General features: G+C 52.5%; 1 protein-coding gene across 11 annotated transcripts in view; it reads left to right on the top strand.

The window, feature by feature from the left end:
- Positions 1–19,217, top strand: part of TNRC18 (trinucleotide repeat containing 18) — a 100,318-nt gene that overhangs the window by 18,225 nt on the left and 62,876 nt on the right. For 8 of the 11 annotated variants that reach the window (XM_074345606.1, XM_074345614.1, XM_074345608.1 and 5 more), the window contains 2 exons: positions 16,575–16,730; positions 18,999–19,124. In XM_074345606.1, coding sequence (XP_074201707.1) covers positions 16,575–16,730; positions 18,999–19,124 — 282 coding nt within the window. Of the gene's footprint in view, positions 1–14,764; positions 15,048–15,925; positions 15,984–16,574; positions 16,731–18,998; positions 19,125–19,217 lie in introns of those variants that run through there. The other 3 variants (XM_074345612.1, XM_074345610.1, XM_074345613.1) reach the window with 3 other exon arrangements.

Genomic DNA, 19,217 nt, shown 5'->3' with positions numbered 1-19,217 from the left:
GTGGGAAGGGAGACGCGGGGGCCTGCCGACCTGCCTTCCGCCGCCGCTGGAGACCCGGTCTCTCCTCCCGGGCTGCCTCCAGCTTCTGTGCCTGGCGTACCACGCTTCGACTTTTTAAAAATCCACCTCTCCCCCAACAAAGTGTAGTCTAGAATTTGTGTGATTTCTCCGAGAGTCCCCGATGCTCCCTTGGCCTTGGGGTCTCGGAGGGGACACCTCTGGCCGCAGCAGCCGCCTTAGCCCTGCCCCATCGACCCTGCTCGCTCTGCAGCGCTGGCTGTTTTTGCCTCTCTGATTTTTTCTCTTGCAACTTTTCAGGAACCGGAGTCCCGGGGCTCGGCGGGACAAAGGACCTTTGTGAGGCGCCAGGCGGGGGAGGGGCGCGAGCGGGGGCCCGGAGCGCGAAGACCCCGCCTGCTGGGGTTCGAGGACCGGGTCGTGGCCTTGGGGCGCGCGCGCGTTCCCCGGGGGGCTGCGGGCCTCGTTCTGCCCTGGTGGCCCCGATGAGGGCTAGGATTTTCTTCCAAGTGGTGCGCTGCCAAGGAGGGAGGGGTGCCGGAGACCCTAGAGGAAGAGTTGGGGGCGGCCCTGGGGTACAGAGGGACACTTAAGCTGTCCCTTTTTGCGCGCCGCCGGAGGGTGCGGTAGTTTTTGCCTTTGCACTCATGGGTCACTCGGCTCCGCCTGGGGAGGTGGCAGGGTTCTAAGCCTTAGGAGTCAGACCCTGGGTCTTCTCTCCTGGCGGAGCCGTCACTCGGCCTCTGAGAGTCTGGGAGAGGGCAACGCGAACTCCCGATCTTCAATCTGGCTCGGGCCTGGCAGCGGCCATGTGTTCTAATCAAAAGCGGGGAAAACAGCCACTACTCAAGGGGGCCTCTGCGTGCGCGCACCGTGCCAGGGCCGCGCTGAGTGCAACCTCAGCAGCCAGACCTAACTTGCCCATTAGGGAGATGCAGAGGCTGAGACCGGGGGGCGAAGGGACTTGAGGAGGGGCAGGCATGACGAGGAAGTCCAGCGGGAGGTGGCCGCAGAGGCCTGTCGGGACACCTTCTGCTTTAGGAGCTGCCTGAGTTCTGCGTGCTTGGCAGCTGAGGTCATGGAGGAAATAGCAGACCCGCGCGGGAAGCGCTCGTTGCCCGGGAAGGGCGCGGAGGCAGCCCCTTGGGCCGTGGTCACGCAGGAGGGAATAGTGGCTGGCTGGCGCTGCCTCTTGTTCCCCGCTCCTTGAATGGCCTCGCTGAGACCTGGGGAGCCCAGGTCTACACCCAGAGCCCAGCCTTGTGCTAATCCCATTAGCCAGAAGGTGGGGAACTGCTCCCCATTCACTGCTTGGGGTGGGGCCGGATTACAAATTCCTCAAACCAGCTCCCCCCCCTTTCTTGCGGGGGTGCAGGTGCTAAATTTTCTCTTTATAATACGCTTCACCTTCTTGGCTGTCGGCTCCCTAAGTCTCGCCAGCTTTATCAGCCTCATCTTTATTTGTTTATTTTTGTACTGGGAAACCTGGAGAGGCTGAGCTATTTGCCCGAGGTCACACAGCGCTAGAGTGAGAGGCTGAATTACCTCTGGACAACAGCTTGGGCGGGAGCTCCAGGTGGATCCAGCTCACTTAGGCAGAGGGAGCTGCCTGAGGAGAGCTCATAAGTTTGCAGGGACCCTGCCTGAGGGGTGGTGGCTGGGACCCTTACTCAGGCAGGTTTGGACAGGGGGGTTGCTGGGAGTGAGAGCCTTCTGGAGGAGATGCCTTGTACGTCTGATTTCACTAGGCCAAGAGGGGTGGCTCCTTCCTCTGCAGAAGAGGAGGTGAAATGAAGAATAAATAGGGTTTGGGATAAAGGGTCTGGGTTATCTTTCCCATCACCTTGAGCATTGATAGGCATGTATGTAAGCCCTAAATGCTCACAGCAGTCTGTGAAACAGACAAGTAAGTGACAAGCACCTAGGAGACTTAGCCCTCTGTTCTGGGGTTGGGAGGCCTGGAGTCAGTTCTTCTCACCGTTGCAATTAAAGATCTATTAGCAGGATTGTATACTTGGATGTTTATTTTCCCTGCCCCTACACCGTGGAGAATATGTGCATGGAGGGTGGGAATCCAGGATCAGAATGGGGGGCCCTGCACTTTGGACTGGCCAGTGGACAACAGTGGGCCAAGGGTTTTCTCCAGGGCCTGATCAACTCTATCTCTGGAATCCAGCCCGTCAGCCTACCGGATTGATTTAAAAAGATTAATCAGTAGGACTGGCTGGTGGAGAGATGCGATCCCCAAGATAAGGGAGATTTGCTGGGTGCATCCTCCTCTTGGCAGAGGCACAAGGGAGGCCTAGGGGAGGAACTAGACTCTGGAAGGGCCTCGGCAGCCCCATGGCTCTCTGAGCCTCCTGATTCTTTAGCTCTCAACCCCAGCACTCTTTTCTTTCCTCACTTCTTCATTTGCTCAGCAGAGGATTTCCATGTGCCTCCTGGGTGTCCTGGGAATCAGCAGTGACCAAACACAAAAATCTTTGCCCTCTTTGGCGCTCCCATCCGCGTGACATAAGTCAGGCAGTAAACAGAAACCAGCAAAGGAGGTCATTTTAGAGAGATACAGGCTATGAAGGAAAGAAAATGCTGAGGGTCCTTTTGGGCAGAAGTGGTGAGGGGCTGTGAGCCCTGAGAATGGCCAGAGCTGGGGGGAGGGGAGTGGGACCCTGCAGGTCCCTGAAGGCCAGTAATGAGGTCTTGGAATTTCCAACTGTGAGGAATGAGAAAGCAGTGGAGGGTTTTAAATGGAGGGAGTGACTCAAACTGAGGGACATTTTTACAGAACTAGTCTGGACTCTTAAAAAAATTTCAATGGCGTGCAAAGACAAAGGAAGGCTGAAAACTGTTCCTGATTAAAGGAAACTAAAAGAAAAATGTGACAACAAAAGGCCAGGCTGTGTATGGCCGTCGATTGGATCTTGGATCAGGGAAGAAATTGCACTAAAAGACATCACTGGGGCAATTGACGAAATTGGAATATGGACTGTAGATTAGCTGATAGCATCAAATCAATATCATGTTTCATGAAGTTGATAACCACAGTGAGGTTACGTAAGAGAGCGTCCTTGCTCTTCGGAAGTAAGAACACTGAAATGTTTAGGGGCCGGGGATGTGCCCTCTGCAACTTAATCTCAGAAATGGCTCAGGAAGAGAAAAAAAACAAGATCTATAATTTATAGACATGGGAGACAACGATAAATCAGATGACTTCAAATAACACGTGCAGTGAGAAAGCACTTCACAATTGCCAGACCTAGGGAGGGTCATGTGGCAGCTAGATTCTTTGTTAGTTGTACTGTTTCAGACTTTTCTCTGAGTTTGAAATTATTTCCAAATAGGCATTTAACAGAATTAGTCTGGATTGCTGGCTGGAGACTGTTTGGTGGACGGGAGAGAGGCAGGGAACTAGTCTGTGGTGAGGAGGCTGTCAGGTAGGTGATAGTGACCAGGGAGGGAGGCTGGAGGTGGCCAGGGTTTGGTGCCTTGTGGAGGTGGTGCTGCTAAGATAGTGGAGGGGCAGATAAGGAGGACAACATGTGGATTTTGGGTTGGTGCTACTTTTGGAGGGATGGGGAGGAACAGATTTGAGGAGACGGCAGTGATTGGGCATTCTTGATTCGGATGTGGCCAGCTTGGGGTGTTCTTGGCTCCCAGCGTGGACTGGTCTGATTTCACTTCACTGTCACTGGGTCACTAGGAGCTCTGTCTTTCACCTAGACTCTACCCCCATTCTGGACCTCCCCTGTCCTTTACTTCCCAGCTTTTGAAGGGACCATCAGGAGCTGCTGTCAGGACAGGTCTTGGGCCTCCCCAGTGGCTGCGGGGAGTCCCAGCCAGTGGTCAGCCTTGGCCCTCAGGGCTACGGTCCTTGCCACCCTAGCTGCCCATAGAGACCTGGCCTCTGACTTTGGAGGAGGTCAAGGCCATTTGGTGGGAATCACAGAAGCTCCTCCCCACCTTTGCAGGCTGTGAATGCATTTACCCTCTGTATCCCAGGTTCCTTCATGAGCTAATGAAAGTGATAAATCTACTTCACATACTCTCACTAACAATTTTGCCCACACCGGGCCGTCATGCACAAGCTGAGAGGTTCTGTCACGCCATCTCCAGATAGCTGCTGGAGGCAGGAGGGCCTAGGGGCTGAGGTCAGACGGCCCGAGTTTAGATCTTGCTCCTCCACTTAGTGGGGGTGTGATGACTCTAAGCCTCGATTTTCTTATCTCTGAAATGGTTCCCTTAGTGGTACTGAATTCATTTGGTTGTTGTGGAGTTTGAGCAAGCACCAGCTAGGTGCCTAGTGCGGGAATAGCCTTCTGCAGCAGTTACAGTGAAAGTGATTGCTGTAATTGCAATCGTCATTAACCGATGACTCATGAATCCCTTGCTCTAATCTGGTCCTGTCTGAGGGCCTCTGGAATTGGGTATTTAACCCCTCTATCTGGTCCACAGGCTCCTTAGACTTCAGGGTCCTAAGCAGGACTCCTCTTTTTAATTTTTCTCATTTTGTGTGTGTGCGTGTGTGTGTGTAACAGATATTCTGTAAAATGTTTCACTCTTGAGTTCAATCCATTGCGGTTTTACAAAACACCCATGTCACTACTAGCATGTTACTGCCTGCTCAAGATCAGGACGTTTCCTGTATCCAGGGGGTACCTACTGCTCTCTCCTGGTCACGATCCACCGCACGCCCCAACATCATTCTTATTTCTCTTAGATTAGGTTTGCCTATTTTCTTTTCTTAAAAATATTTCAATTAAAGTATAGTCAGTTTACAATGTTGTGTCAGTTTCTGGTGTACAACACAATACTTCAGTCACATAGGAACATATGTATATTCATTTTTACCATAACTTACTACAAAATATTGAATATAGTCTCCTGTGCTGTACAGTATAAACTCGTTTATCTAGGTTTGCCTATTTTTGAACTTTCTATAAATGGAACCGTGCAGTGGGTCCTTTTTTGGTTTCTGGCTGTTTCCACTCAACACTGTGTCAGGTTGGTCCGTATCTAAGGCGTGAGGCAGTATTGGTTTCTTGGGTGGTATTATTCCACTGCGTTGAACACAGTGCATGCAGTCTACGCGCTCTTCTGTTGAGGGACCTTTTGGTTGTTTCCGGTGTTTGCTGTGGATAGTGCTGGTGTTGAACGTGGCCTTGCGGTGCACATAGGTACGCATTTCTTTGGATGTACCCTCACAGCTACGAAAGCTGAAATCTACGCACACTCTGTGACCCGTCACTTCCAGTCCTAGACACTGTGTGTAGATTTCAGCTTTCGTAGCTGTGAGTGTGTGCGTTCCCATCCCAGTGGCAGCTTCCCTGTCCTCCCAACACGTGGTGGTGTCAGTGCTTTAAAGCCTGTTCATTCTGGTGAGTAAGTAGTGGTATCTAATCGTGTGTGCATTTTAAAGTTTTTTTCTTCATTTGTTTTAAGCTTTACTGAGGAAAACTCCTACCGTAAAATTCACCCAGTAAAAGTGTACACGTCTGCTTTATGCTTCATATAAACTTGAGGGTAAAAGTTACATATCATTTTAAAAGTCAGATAGTGTTGGAAGGGTTATGAAGAGAGCCAGCGTCCCTTACCTCCTGTCTCCCCATTCCTGATGCTCAGTTTTAATTCTCTTGGTTTTTCCTTTTTTTTTTTGGCGGGGGAGGTAATAAGGTTTATTTATTTTTAGAGGAGGTACGGGGATTGAACCCAGGACCTTGTGCATGCTAAGCATGCCACTCTACTGCTTGAGCTATGCCCTCCCCCCAGTTTTTCCTTTTGGGCTTTTCATCTATATTTCTCTGTAATATCCTGCTTCTACTGCTAGTTATTTTTCAGATTTTGAGGTTCTTTTCTGACTTCTATAGAAGAGGATTTTGCATAGACTGCCCAAGTTTGCATCTTGACTCTCCCCTTTATTAGCATGAGACTGTAGGCAAGGTCTTTATCTCTCATACCTTGGTTTTCTTATCTGAAAAATGGGGGATAATAATAGTGTCTATGAGATTGTTGGAAGAATTAAATTGTTAATACATGTAAAGCATTTAGAACACTATCTGGAATATAATAAGCACTTAGTAAAATGTTTACTGTTGTTGTCACCTCACCCTTTCCCCATTTCTATTTCCTCTATCCTCCCAGTATATGTGAAATACAGTTTTGTGTAAACCAGCTTTATTATTATGGCTTGGACATAGTAAATATTGGTCAAATTTGAGCCAGGTATAATACAGTTTATTTCTTTATTTCCTAAAGTTATTCACTCCCCCCCCCCCAATTTGTGGGGAATTCTTAGAATCAGAATCACTATCTTCTAATCTTTTGGTATACTTTTCAATTGCTTAGAGCTGTTGGGTGAGCTGCCTCCTTCTTTTGTTGGAGATTTCCTTCCTGCAATTTTCCATCTTTCTGCTCTAGTCTGGTTTGTCTGGTGCTTCGGCCATCATCCTTCACATTCCCTTCCTGAACTCTGTGCTGTTTTGCATCCCCTGTTTCCCGATTCTCATGCTTTCCTTTTTCCTGCTTTACTTCCTTGTTTTGGTGGAGCATATCTTGCAGTAGCTTTCTGTGAAAGAGTGCACAGAAGGCAGATTTTTTCTAAGGCCTAGTATCCCTGAAAATGATTATTCTACCTTCACACTTGACTGGCATTTGGGAAATAATTAGAAGGAAATGCAACATCACCTTCTAAATTCTAATGCAACTTTTGAAGGTGTGATGTTATTTTGATACTTGATCTTTTTAAGTGAGCCCCCCCCCTTTACAAATGCTTAAAATCTTTTAGAGCCGCTTAATAGTTAAGAGCATGGGCTCTGAGATTCATATACTTGTTCCTCCACTTGCGAGCCGCACGTTACCTAATCCTCTATGCTTCAATTTTCTCTTTTGTAAAATGAATAATGTTTACATTTTATGGTTTGTATGGGGACTCTTTGAATTACTTTTAATATTATTGGTATTTTATAATTTCCTTCCCATCATTTTCACTGTTCTCTCTAGTGTTCCTATTAGATACTTGATCTCTTGAACCAATCATCTATTTTTCTTTGACTTCCTTTTCTATTTTCCATCTCTTTGTTTCTTCTGCTTTCTAGGAGACATTCTCAGCTGTGTCTTCTAAACCTGCAATGTGATTTTTAAATTAGGTGGTCATATTTTTAATATCTAGGGAGCTCTTTCTTATAATCTGGGTTTTCCTCTTTTTTTTTTTTTTAATAGCATCCTGTTCTTGTTTCATGAATACATTAGTTCTCATCACTTGGAGAATATTAATTATGTATTTTTTTCCTGGAGTTTTCTTCCCTCATGCATAGTCTCTGTTCCTCTGAGTCTTTCATGTTGGAGACTTCCTTGGGTATCCGGTGATTGGTTCTCTGGTGTCTCTTCCTATTTAAGAAAGAGGCGCTAACAAGGTGATGGCACTGGGGATCCAAGGGTGGGACTTGTTGACTGAGGTGGAACTTTCTGAATCTGTCTGGAAGTCTTCCTTTCTGCCTTCCTCAGTCTCCCAGACAGGAGTCCTGTTTCCTACCTACAGGGAGTTTAAACCTGATAGCTTTTCTTCTAAGAGGGTACCTTTTAAGGATGAAGATTTGTACTCAGGTAACATTTTCATTTTGGTCCCCACACTAACCCCGAGAATCTAGCCCTAGACCCTCAAGGGCTCCATGGTTCCCCAGTAAACTTTTCCCTTTTTAAACTGTTTTCCTGTCTTTTTCGTGAGGTCCTGGCATTTGGGAAAGGATGTGTTACGAGAGATCTCTGTGCCACCACTCTGGGATCCAGCTGCAGCCCCTTCCCTGGCCTGTGTGCCCCGGACACCTGGTTCCTCTCTGCCTCCGCCTTCCCCTCTCAAATGCTGCCTGGCTTTTGCCCCAGAGTTCCTAGAAGGCCCTCCCTCCGTTCCTGCCTCTACTTCCTCTAGGCCTAGACCTCTGTTGAGGGGAAGAGAAATCAGTGGGGAAATCCTCTGTAATTGCTTTAGAATTGAGAAGTCTGGAGCCCTGGGGCGAGGCTGGGGTGGATGCATTTGCATATCATTGGCAGGGACGAGGCCTTGACCGCTCTCAGCTGCTTTGGGATGCCCTTTTATTTAGATTTGAGCACCTACTTTGTAGGATGGGCGTCTGGTCTGAGCGAGGCAAAGTCTCAGCCTGCAGGGGGCCCAGATTCTGGGGTGGGGGAAGGACCAGAGTTAAACCCAGGTTGCTTCTCACGCTGTGACCTCTGCCGGGGAGGAGCTGGGAACTCTGGGATGGCTGAAGGGTGCCTGTTGGGATCTGAGTCGTCAGGGCTGGCTCCAGCAGGAGGGAGGGAGGTTGGAGGTAGCGCTTAGGCTGGATGAAGGAGCTAGAAGAATAAAGCCCCTCCTGCCTCCCCCCGGGGCCAGTCCCCAGGCCTGGCTGGACCCATCCCCTCCTGGGGGGGCGGGGCAGGAGCCAGTTAATCTGGCCTGTGGTTCCTGAGCCTTTGCTTGGCTTAGAGGAATCTCTGCAGCACAAGAGTCTCAGCCACGTGTTCCGCAGGGATGGGAGCTTGGGGACGCTGGCAGTGGCCACAGGTGCTGTGGCCAAGTCACATCACCAAGACTGTGCAGGGTAAGCCCCTCACCCGCCACCCCACCCTCTAATTGTGTCCCTCAGCCTTTCTTGTCTGTCTTCCTTCCAGAGAGGAGAGTGCCAAGAAGCAGTCCTGCCCTTCTGTTTTACTTTAGAGGAAAGTAGGCTCAGAGAAGTTGTGTCACCTTCCCAAGGTCACACAGCAAGGAAGTGAGGGCTCTAGGGGCCAGACCAGAGCTACCTGGTGAGAAAGCCTGGGGCTGGGGACTGCTGGTATTAATACAAATTTTGCTTTTCCTTCCCTTTTTCCTTTCTGGGCTCATTAAAAAAAATTTACTTACTTGTTTTGGTTTTGGCTAATTTTGTCAGTGTGACAGTTCTATAAAAATTACCCCAAATATAATATTTTCCATGTTTGTGTTCAGATTGGACTCCCTCTGCCCCCAATTTGTGAAAGAATTTTTTGTAAATTGGGGTTTAAGGTGCACACAGAGATAAGCCCAGATCACAGATGTACAGCTCCATTATTTTTTTCCCAAATGGAACCAACCAGGTTGAGAAAGAAAGACCCAGGTGTCCTGTTCTGCCACCCTGCCCCAGGGTGGCCCCGGTCATGGCTTAACCCGCTAGCCCTCCGAACGGTCTCTTCACAGGCAGGCGTCCAGTGTGTCCCCTAGGGGCTGAGGCCGGGAGGTTCCCCCTGCCCGGATTGCTGTGGTTGTCGTTCCTTTTTGCTGAAGGGCTTCCCTCGGACGAGAATGTCCCGGTGTGTTTATCCGGCTCCTGTTGGACATTTGGGTTATTTTCTAATTTTGATTTGCAGTCTAAGACGCTGAGTACCTTGTCATGGGTTTCCCGGCCACTTGGATGTCCTTATCTGCCTCCCTCTTGTTGAATCCCGTCCGTTTTTACACCGAGGCATCTGTCTTTTTCCTACTGATTCGCAGTACATTTAATACACCTCAGTGTATCAGTTTGACCTTTATGGTTAGTGCCTTTGATATGGTCTTTAAGAAAGCTTTGCCTGCCTTTGGTCATGAAGGAATTTTCCAGTGTTTTCTTCTAGAAGCTTTTGCCTCGTCTGTGTGGATCTGCAGTGCGCCTGGAATTGATTTTTCTGTATGGTGTGAAGTAGGGGGTTAAGATTCAGGGCTTTCCCCACATGGGTGTCCACGCTGACCAGCTGTGTTTACTGAAAAGACCATCCTTTCTCTACATTCATTTCCAAAGTTACCTTGGCTATTTTTGACTTTTTGTGTTTCTGTAATTTTTTCCTTTAACTGGAAAAATCCATAAGAACATAAATTTACCACTATAACCATTTTTACATGTACCGTTCGGTGGCATTAAGCACATTGACTGGGTTGTGTAACCGTCACCACCATCCACCTCCAGAATATCTCCATCTTCCCAGATTGAAACTCTGTACCCATTAAAAACTCACACCCCCCCCCCAGCCTCTGGTCCCCACCCTTCTACTTTCTGTCTCTAGGAATTTGACTCCTCCTGGGACCTCATAGAAGTGCAATTGTAACAATAGTTGACCTTCTGCATCTGGCTTATTGCGGTTAACATCGTATCTTTAAGGTTCATTCCCGTAGGATCAGGTGTTCCTTTTTTTTTTTTTAAGGCTGAACAATATTTTGTTGTATTAAGATAGACCACATTTTGTTTATCCAGTAGACCCTTGGGTTGCTTCTACCTTTTGGCTCTCATGAATAAGAATAATGCTGCTGTGAACATGGGTGTGCAAACATCCCTGCTTTCAATTTCTATGTAACTTTTATCAGCAGTTTCTCAGTTTCCACACCCACCCCTGCCCCTGCTGGGGTTTGGATTGGGATTGCATTAAATCTCTAGCTCCACTGGGGTGCAGTGAGCATCCTAGGAAGTACATCTTTGACCCACAAGTTTGGTGACCTCCTTGGGAGGAACCCTCCGAAGTGGGTCTGGGCCTGGATAATCTGCTGATTTGTTTTCCAAAACCTGGGGGTGAGCTGGCTCTGTCTCCATCTTTGTGTGGCTTCTCAGGCCCCACCTCCCCCTCCCCACAATCAAACCAAAAACGTGCTAGTTTGATAGATGAACGTAATGGCACTCTGTTCTGATACTTGTTTGCGATGTAACTTTTTACTGAATTCAGCCATTATTTATGGTTCTTTATTTGTGAATTGCTTGGGTTTCTTATTGAATGAGAAGGCTCTTTTTTATATAAAAGGAGAGTATTAACCCATTATCTGGCTTGGATATTATAGAAATCTCTGAATCTTGGGATGTATGGGAATCTGAAGGTCATTTTTCCAGGGGTCCTCAAACTCTTTTCAGCTGCTGTCGTAGAAATGGCTAAGTCACGTGTCTGCTCTGGGCTAGAACGAGCTCTTTTTTTGGGCAGTAACCCTGGTCCGATCATGTTGATGAGATGCCCTGATAGCCTTTGGTGACATCTTAAGGGATGCAGGTCCTTTGTGAGGCCAAAACGCTTTAAAATAGGAAGGGCAGATACATTTGTTCTATATTGGTTTGGGGAGGGGGTCTTTGGGAATGAAAAGATGAAAATAGGGTCTTGAGTCTGGGTGGTGTGGCTGAATGGCAAAGGGTAGACTGTGGAGTCAGAGCCTCAGTTTTCTCATCTGTTAAAGGGACAGGAATCCCCCCTCCCAGAGCTGATGAGGGATAGACAGGATGAACTGAATCATTGAAGCCCTACGGTGGCTGTGCAGTAGGGCCCAGGAAAGGCTTCTCTTTGTCCCTCCCTCAGCACTAGCTGATCGTGACCTTGTCCACCCTCCCTCCCATCTGTTAGTATTAATTGAGCGCCTACTACATACAGTGCATGGGGCCCTGGGGATGGAGTAACCTACATGGTAACGCTGGGGTCTGCCCACTGGGGCCAAATCTGGCCCCCCCCCTGTTTTTTGTAAATAAGGTTTCATTGGAACAAAGCCCAGTAGTTTTAAGTATTGTCTGAGGCTGCTTTTCCTCCTCAGCAGACAGAATAGGCCTGCAACACCTGAAGTATTTATTATCTGGCCCTTTCAAGAAAAAGCTCCTGTTCCAGAGGGTGGAGAAGGACAATAAACAAGAAACTACAATAAAGAAGGAACTAATGTGCATATGGTATGATAAGTGGTGATAAGCACTGTGGAAAAAAATAATTCAGGAAAGGGTGTGGGGGGTGGGCTGGGTTGCAGTTTAAGATAGCCCTGGTTAGGGAAGGCCGCATTCATCTGGTGTCACTAGGAGCTGTAAGACAAGGGAGTGAGATATATACAGCTGGAAGTATGCAGGTAACTTGCGGTATCTGGAGGGAGGAATGGATTCCAGGCTGAGGTGCAAAGGCCCTGGGATGCAGCCTGCAAGGCTATGCAAGGCTATGCTTTATCCCAGCCTGGGATAAAGTCCTCTGAGTCCTTCATTGTTTACTAGACCTTTGTACCCATTGTGACCTCATCCAAGTCCCCCAGACGTCAGGTGCCCATTATACAGTCAGCTTCCAGGAGGATCCCCTATGACACCATCCATTACAGAGGCAAGATTCCATTGGCTGGCCAAGGTGGCCTCACTGTTGTCCTCTCTGTAGGGCCTGCCAGGTGCATCTGGATGGGGCTGGGATGTTGGTGGGTTCCAGGTAGGGGAGGGCCTGTTAGCTCAGTGCTGGAGGGGAGCACAGATGGGGTAGGGGGGTGCCAAGGCCAGGTGGAGTAGGATGTCCATGCCCGCCTCCTTGCTGCTCATATTCCCTCAGGGACCCCGGACCCCTCCCCCAGGCAGTGACAGTGTCCCGTTGCCCCATAGCCAGGCCTTGGTGCCTCCTTTCTTGCCCCACCTGGAGTGCCCTTCCCCTCTCACTGGGGTCCAGAGAAGGGGAAGACCATTTTCCGAGCACCAGGCCCTGCGTGGGGGGCTTCCCTCAGTCAGAGTCGCAGTGACCGTGGCCCTACTGGAGATAAGGGCCCCACGTGGTGGGATTCCTGAGCCAAGGCCTTGGGGCGCTTGTGGCATCGCTGAGTGACTTGGCTGCACAGGCCTGGTGACCCCTCTGAGCCTCAGTTTCTTAGTCTGTAAAATGGAGGAGACAAGACCCCTACACCCTGGGCAGTGGGGGAGGTGCAGCTCCAGATTCAGAGGCAGAGAGAGGAGCTTATGTGTTGCTGCTTTTTTTTTTTTTAATTGAGGTGAAATTCCCATACTGCGCAGTTCACTGTTGGAAAAGCATGCACTTCAGTGGCATTTAGTGCCTTCACAACAGGCAACCAGCAGTTCTCCAGTTTGAAAATGAAAATTTGATTTGAAGGAAGGACGGATGGAATTTGGGTAGAGTTATGGTCCCTCTCAGACCCTGACCTTGAGCAGTTGCTGGCCTTCTCCAAGCCCCAGGTTGTGTCACTATAAATAATGTGGGGCTTCACGAAAGCATTTCACAGACGTGAACTCATCTGATCTGTGCGTACACCGGGCTGGGGGTGGAGAGGGGGCATATGGCCCTGTTCTGCTGCACAGCCTGCAGGAATGAAGCACCTTGCCCAGGGTCACAGTGCCCGGGCCTTGGGGCCAGGATTTGTCTTTCACTGTCCCTTGGGGGTCCCTCTCTCACACCCCTGTCCATGGTCAGGGCCTGGCCTGTCAGAGGCCCCATCCCTGCCCCTGCTCCAGTTTCCAGCAGGGAGGAACCTTCAGCCCAGACTGGCTAAATTAAGTCTAAATTAATTAAAATTTAATAAAATTGAAGATGTGGTTCCTCAGTCTCATCAGCCAGTCATTTCAAGTGCTCAGTAGCCACAAGTGCCCTGAGGCTCCTGGGGTGTCCCGCAAAGGTCTAGAACAGGGGTGGACGCTGTCGGTTGTGGGCTGGTGGGTGTCCCTGATGTACCCGGTCCTAGTCTGTCCAGGATGGTGGGCAGGCCAGTGGGGACACACTCCCACGGGGGGCCTGGTGGCCTGCAGAGGGGTGTGGGCTGCGTGGCTGGGCTTGGGGTCAGCCCCAGCTCTGCCCCTGGCCCAGGGCTGTGTGGCCTGGGACTGTACTCTGTAAAGGCTGGCGGGAAGATTCCACGAGTGTCTACGTGACAGTGTGTGGAGGCGCAGCAGTGAAGCCCTGTTCCAGCGGGGTGGCGTTGTCCTTTCTGAGTGTGAACCATGATACTTTATTCTGGTTACATTATGTTTTAGGTTTTGACAGGCGTGGACTGAGATACTTGTGTGGGTGGGAGGGTGGTACGGAGGCCTCTAGTAACTAGGTTGTCGCCTGGGGCCATGGGGGTGCCAGGCCTCGAGCTCAGCCCGTGGCCAGTGGGCTCCTGGCCTCCCCTAAAGCCTGCTCCCTTCTTGGTGAACCCAGGAGGCCACTGCTGGGGCCCCAGGATGTGAGGGGTGGAAGATGCGTACCTAGGCACGCGAAAGGGTGCCAGGTACGTTGGCGGGGCTTAGAAAGCAGTCTGGAGACGCCGGTGGTATGTGTCTGGAGGGGTCAGCTACCCGTCTTCCACTCCAGGGGGACAAGGTGGGACGGCCCTGGGTGGCATGTGCATCCTCGGGTGTCAGGGGCTTTGCGGGCCTTCTCTCCTAATCCTAACACACATCCGTCTGCTTTGGCCCTGAGAGGACCAGATACAATGCAGTCACTTAGGCCAAGACTTGACACCTGCTGTGTGCCAGGTCCCAGGCACCTCAGATGTGGCAGGAAGCGAGGCTGATGGTCCGGTCCTGCCGCTGGGGAGGGAATCTGCTGGAGGGGAACTCAGATCAACGTTTCCAAGTTATCCTAGGTGGAGGCCAGGGAAGGGCCCAAGGTGGGAATGAGTGAGGAGGGGTCTACAACGAGGCCTGGGAGCTGGCGTGGATGGAAAGGTAGGCAGGCAGCAGGGGTTCCAGCAACCGAGGTTTATCTCATTTGCTTCTGAGATCTGTCACTCTGCTGCTTCCCGAGCCTAGTTTGGGGAGGGGTGAGCGCAGTGAAGTTGTGTAGATTAATGCCACTGTAGTGCTGTTGTTCTGGCCCTGGTGGTGAGGTGGAGGCGGTGCGCCCATTTTACAGAGCCACACGCCGCCGGGGCTCTCACGGGGCACAGGCTGGCGGCCCGCAGTCTGGCCGGGGCACCAGCTCCCCTGCTGGGCCCGGGGGAGGGAAGTCGGGCACCGTTGAGCCCTGTGGCAGGTGGGAGCCGTTGGTGGCATCCGGGCCCCAACGCCCTGCCTGGCCTGGGGTGCCGCTAGGCGGGTTTCACAAGCCCAGGCAGGGGCAGGCCTGGGCCACTGGGCTTCCGCAAGGCCCGGGGCAGGAAGAGCTGGCGGCTGATGTAAGCCCTTGCGCAAACCTCTGGCTGCCGGCTTCCGGAGCCGTCCACCCGCCTGCCTGCCAAGGAGGAAGCCTGGGGCCTGGGGGGCCCGGAGGCCCCACTGCCTGGACTTGGCCCGTATGGACGGACTGCCTGGCCGCCATGGCTCTGGGTCCCCAGGGCTTGGTGCTGGAGTCTGGTGAGGGGGCGGGGTGGGGCTGGAGTGTGTGTGGGGATCTCTCTGGACCTAGGTTGGGGTGGTGACGGCACATGTGGCCAGAAGGTGTCCTCCCATCTCTCTGCTTTGGGGAACAAAAAAGGAGGCCCTGCCCCTTGCAGTCCCGGTTTCCCTGCGTGCACCCTGAAGGGAGTGGGTGGACGTGGGGGGCTCTTGTGCCCTCCAGAAGGTGGTGAGTGAGGACTTGTGGTTTGCAGGCCCTGCGTGGGGGGCTGCCAGGGACCCAGAGATTGGGTGGGGGTCTGCAGGCCCCTTGCGGGCCACACATTGTCTGTGAGCCCCCCGCAGTTGCTTCCCTGTCTGGGCTAGACAGACAGTGCCCGCTTCCCAGGGGCTTGGAGAGGTTGTCTGACTGGGCACAAGGGGGCTCCTCTTACCTCGGGCAGCCCGAGCTGGTGCTTGGTGGCTCTCCGTGAATGGGCTCTGCTGCTGTTGTGATTATTATTATCGTTAAATGTGTGCTTCCCCTGTCACTACAATTCTCAAGGGAGGCCTTATTAGCCCCATTTTGCTGATAAGCAGACGGAGGCCAGGTAAGGGAAGCCCCCTGCCCAGGTCTTGTAGCCCTCCCCCTGGCCTATGAACTGGGAGCCTGCCAGGGTCTGCCCCTGAAGGGTGGGGTGTGTGGATCTTAGGGGCAGCCCCCCTGGGTTGCCGGAGTGAGGAGAAGGCATTGCTGCGGGTGGGGCCTGGCCAAGTGGGGCGTGGCTGGGGTGGGTGTGGTTTGCATCCAGGCCCCTGCCATGCTGATTGTTCTTCCTGGCAGCAGGCGGCCCCCACAGCCTCATTTGAGGGACCCTATTGGGAGGTTCTGCTCTCTGGAAGGATGGCCCACAGGGCCAGAGCTCCCTGGCATGGTGCTCAGCTCCCAGGCCCACTGCTCTCGTTCATTCACGGGTTCGTTTGCTAGTTCTCTGTAGTTCTGGGGCACTCTACTCGCTGTGCATTCGATCACTGCCTGTGGGATCAGACACTGCTCATCTCCAAGCCTCAGCTTCCTCATCCGTTAAATGGGCACACGGTTCCTCCCTCACGGGGTTGGCTGAGGGGTTGGTCTGGGCCTGTCCAGGGCTACTGTGGGGTCCCTGGGGGTCCTTCTTTGACTCTCGGGTGTCCTCCCTGGTCCAGGAGCTCAGAACGTGAGTCCCTGTCCACTTCCTCACTCCGTGGCCTCAGACTTGAGGCCTGCCCCCCACTGAGCCTCAGCTTCCATCTGCACATGGGGAGAAACATTCCCCTGCTGGGTCTGGGGTGGTAACGCCCTCCAGCTAAGAGTGCTGGGTGCCCTGGAGGCACCTGGGTCTCACTTGACAGTTTTCTCAAACTGCCTGTCCTGAGTCCAAGGGGCTGGGGCGGGGCCGAGGAGGTTTCGGTGGGCTCCCTGCCCACGTCAGCTTCCGGATGTGGAGAGAGATGGGGGTCTCTGGGCAGTGGACTGGGCAGCGGTGGCCTGCTGGCTGCCTGACAGTCCCCCCCTTCTCTCTGCAGGCGAGGCCTTCTTGGGCAGCTTTGTGGCCAGCGGGATGGGGCCGTCGGCCTCATCCCATGGGAGCCCGGTGCCCCTGCCCTCTGACCTCTCCTTCCGCTCCCCCACCCCCAGCAACCTGCCCATGGTGCAGCTGTGGGCGGCCCATGCCCATGAAGGTAAGGAGTGAGCCAGGCGGGCGGGCCAAGGGCCGCTGGGGCACTGTCCCCAGCACTTCTAAAGTCTGCCCACTCCACCCCACCTCCACAGTCACCCCTCCACGCTGTGGCCAGTGGGGCCCAGCCCTGGTCATCCGGCCTCCTTGCTGTTCTTCCAGTGCTCAGCTGGTCCTCTTGTTGCTGTCACAGGGCCTTTGCACGAGCTGTTCCCTTTGCTTGCAGCCCCTCACTCCAGCTCACTGGCTATCTCCTGTTCATCCTTCAGGGCTTGGCTCAAACACTCACCTACTTGTGAGTGTGTCACTTGTGGTGACAGATTTATCTGTTTTTTCGTGAAATACGTTTTCCCACCAGAGTGCGCTCTGAGGGCGGGGCCTCATTTGTTCTGCTCACTGCTGTCTCCCCGGCGCACAGTCAGCTTGTCAGTAGTTGTGGGAGCAGTGGGATCAGGTGCTGCTGGGCTCCCTTATTGTCGTTCTGCAGTGATGCCCTTAAATGTGGGGGCTCGGCTGGCCTGGCTTCCTGCTGGCTTAGCAAATCCTGGGCCTCCCTGAAGCCTCAGTTTCCCCTCTGTCAGTGAAGGGATGGGCCTGGGGGAGCCTCAGCTCTTCCCTGAGCTGCAGCTCTGGTGGATTTTAGATGCTGGGTGCCAGCTCCCTCCTGCTTCCTCCTGTGGTGCTCCCGGGTCCTGGAAGATCGGGGCCTTGGGAGCGCCTGCTGTAGGCTCAGACTTTCCTGGGCCTTTCGCTGCCCACTGTATCCCCACTTCCTCTGTGCCAGTGTCACCGAGTGCTTCTGTCATTGTCCTGACATATGTGTGCCCCACATGGAAGGGGGGCCATCCTACCTCTAGGTCTGGGATGGTGGGCAGTCCTTCTGGGCTGGGGTCCCATCTGAGCCTCCCGCTTCTGCCCGCTAGGGCGGGGGCTGGAGGGGCCTGGAGAGCAGAAGTCGTCTCCGGGGACTGTGCCATCAGTGTTCTTCTCTGCCCTCCCTGACTCTCTTCTCCTTTGCCAACAAACACTAGTAATAATGGTAACAATAGCAAACACACAGTGTGCTTCCTGTGCACGAAGCACTGCATCCTTGAACTCACTTTATCCTTAGAACAAGCCGTGAAGGGGGGACTATTATGCCCATTTTACAGATGAGAAAGCAGTGTGACCAGTGCCTAGATAGGAGTGTTATTTCAGTAATGAGATAACGTATCAGCTGATCAGTATTGTTTTGTGGTTGTTAATGTTATTATCCGGTGGTGATGTGGGAGAAGGTGTGGGCCCAGGGTGGCCAGGGTTAGGTCCTGTATCTCTGGCCTCAGAGGGAGCAATTGGGTGGGAACATGTGGGACCCAAGTCCCTTGGGGATCTCCAATGCGCCTGAGGTCCTATAGGACCCACAGCCCAGGCAGAGAGGCAGGTCCCTCCCCCAGCACCTGCTTGGCCCTCTGGGCCCTGCCAAGCAGCTCTTGGACCTCCATTCCCCGTGTACCATCTTGGGCCTCTTTTTTCTTTCTGTGGTGACTACCCTTCCTGTCTTCTGTGCCCTGTAAGGCCCAGGTTCTGGGCATCACTGGTGGGGTCGGGGTGGGGAGTTGTGGGAAGTTAGGAGGAACCACGGCAGGACTAATTCCTCCTGGCAGTGCATGCCTGGGAGACCCAGCAGCTGGAGATGCTGGGTGGGCTGAGGTTCAGAGAAGGCAAGCGACCTGCTTGGGGTCACACAGCAAAGTTAAACCAGTATACCACTCAACTGGGTCCACATTGGGCTGAGGTTGAGTCCTGGTGACCTCAATTCAAAGCCAGGCTCCTCTGCTGTGTGACCTTGGGCAAGTGATCCTCTCTGAGCCTCAGTTTTCTCATCTGTAAAATGGGGATATTAAAGAGTATCTGACTCACAGGTTTTTTCCTTTGAAATGTAAATGAGAATAACAAAGGCAAAGCAGTTAAAAGGGCTTGGTCTGTGATTAGACCGCGATCTTCATCATCATCATCATCATCATTGCCCTTTGTTGGATCCAGTTTAATTCTCTTCCTGGGGGATTTGAGAGCCCAAGCCTCTGGGGGCTGCCTGGGACTGGAGGGAGGCCTGAGTGCCGGGCTTCAGAGGGGTAGTCTTTGTTCTGAGGAGCTGGCAGTAAACCACAGGGCTCCCACCATGGGGTGGGGGAGCTGACAGCCAAGAGACATTACTTCCAAGAAGAGAGGGTCGAAGGAAGGTCCCTGTGGGAGGCAGGAGATGTTTCAGCCCAGCGTCTTTTCTCTCTTCCAGGATTTTCTCACCTGCCCAGCGGGCTGTACCCATCCTACCTCCACCTAAACCACCTGGAGCCCCCAAGCAGCGGGAGCCCCCTCCTCAGCCAGCTGGGCCAGCCCAGCATTTTCGATACCCAGAAAGGTCAGAGGGCAGGAGTAGGGAGGCTGGTGGGGGGAGCTCTGGGATGAGGTTGGGGGGACCACTACCCAGTACTCCAGGCAGCATCCCAGCTGT

This window comes from Camelus bactrianus, chromosome 18 (assembly GCF_048773025.1).
Source record: "Camelus bactrianus isolate YW-2024 breed Bactrian camel chromosome 18, ASM4877302v1, whole genome shotgun sequence".
Taxonomy (NCBI): Eukaryota; Metazoa; Chordata; class Mammalia; order Artiodactyla; family Camelidae; genus Camelus; species Camelus bactrianus.
This window is presented reverse-complemented; position numbering and strand designations above follow the sequence as displayed.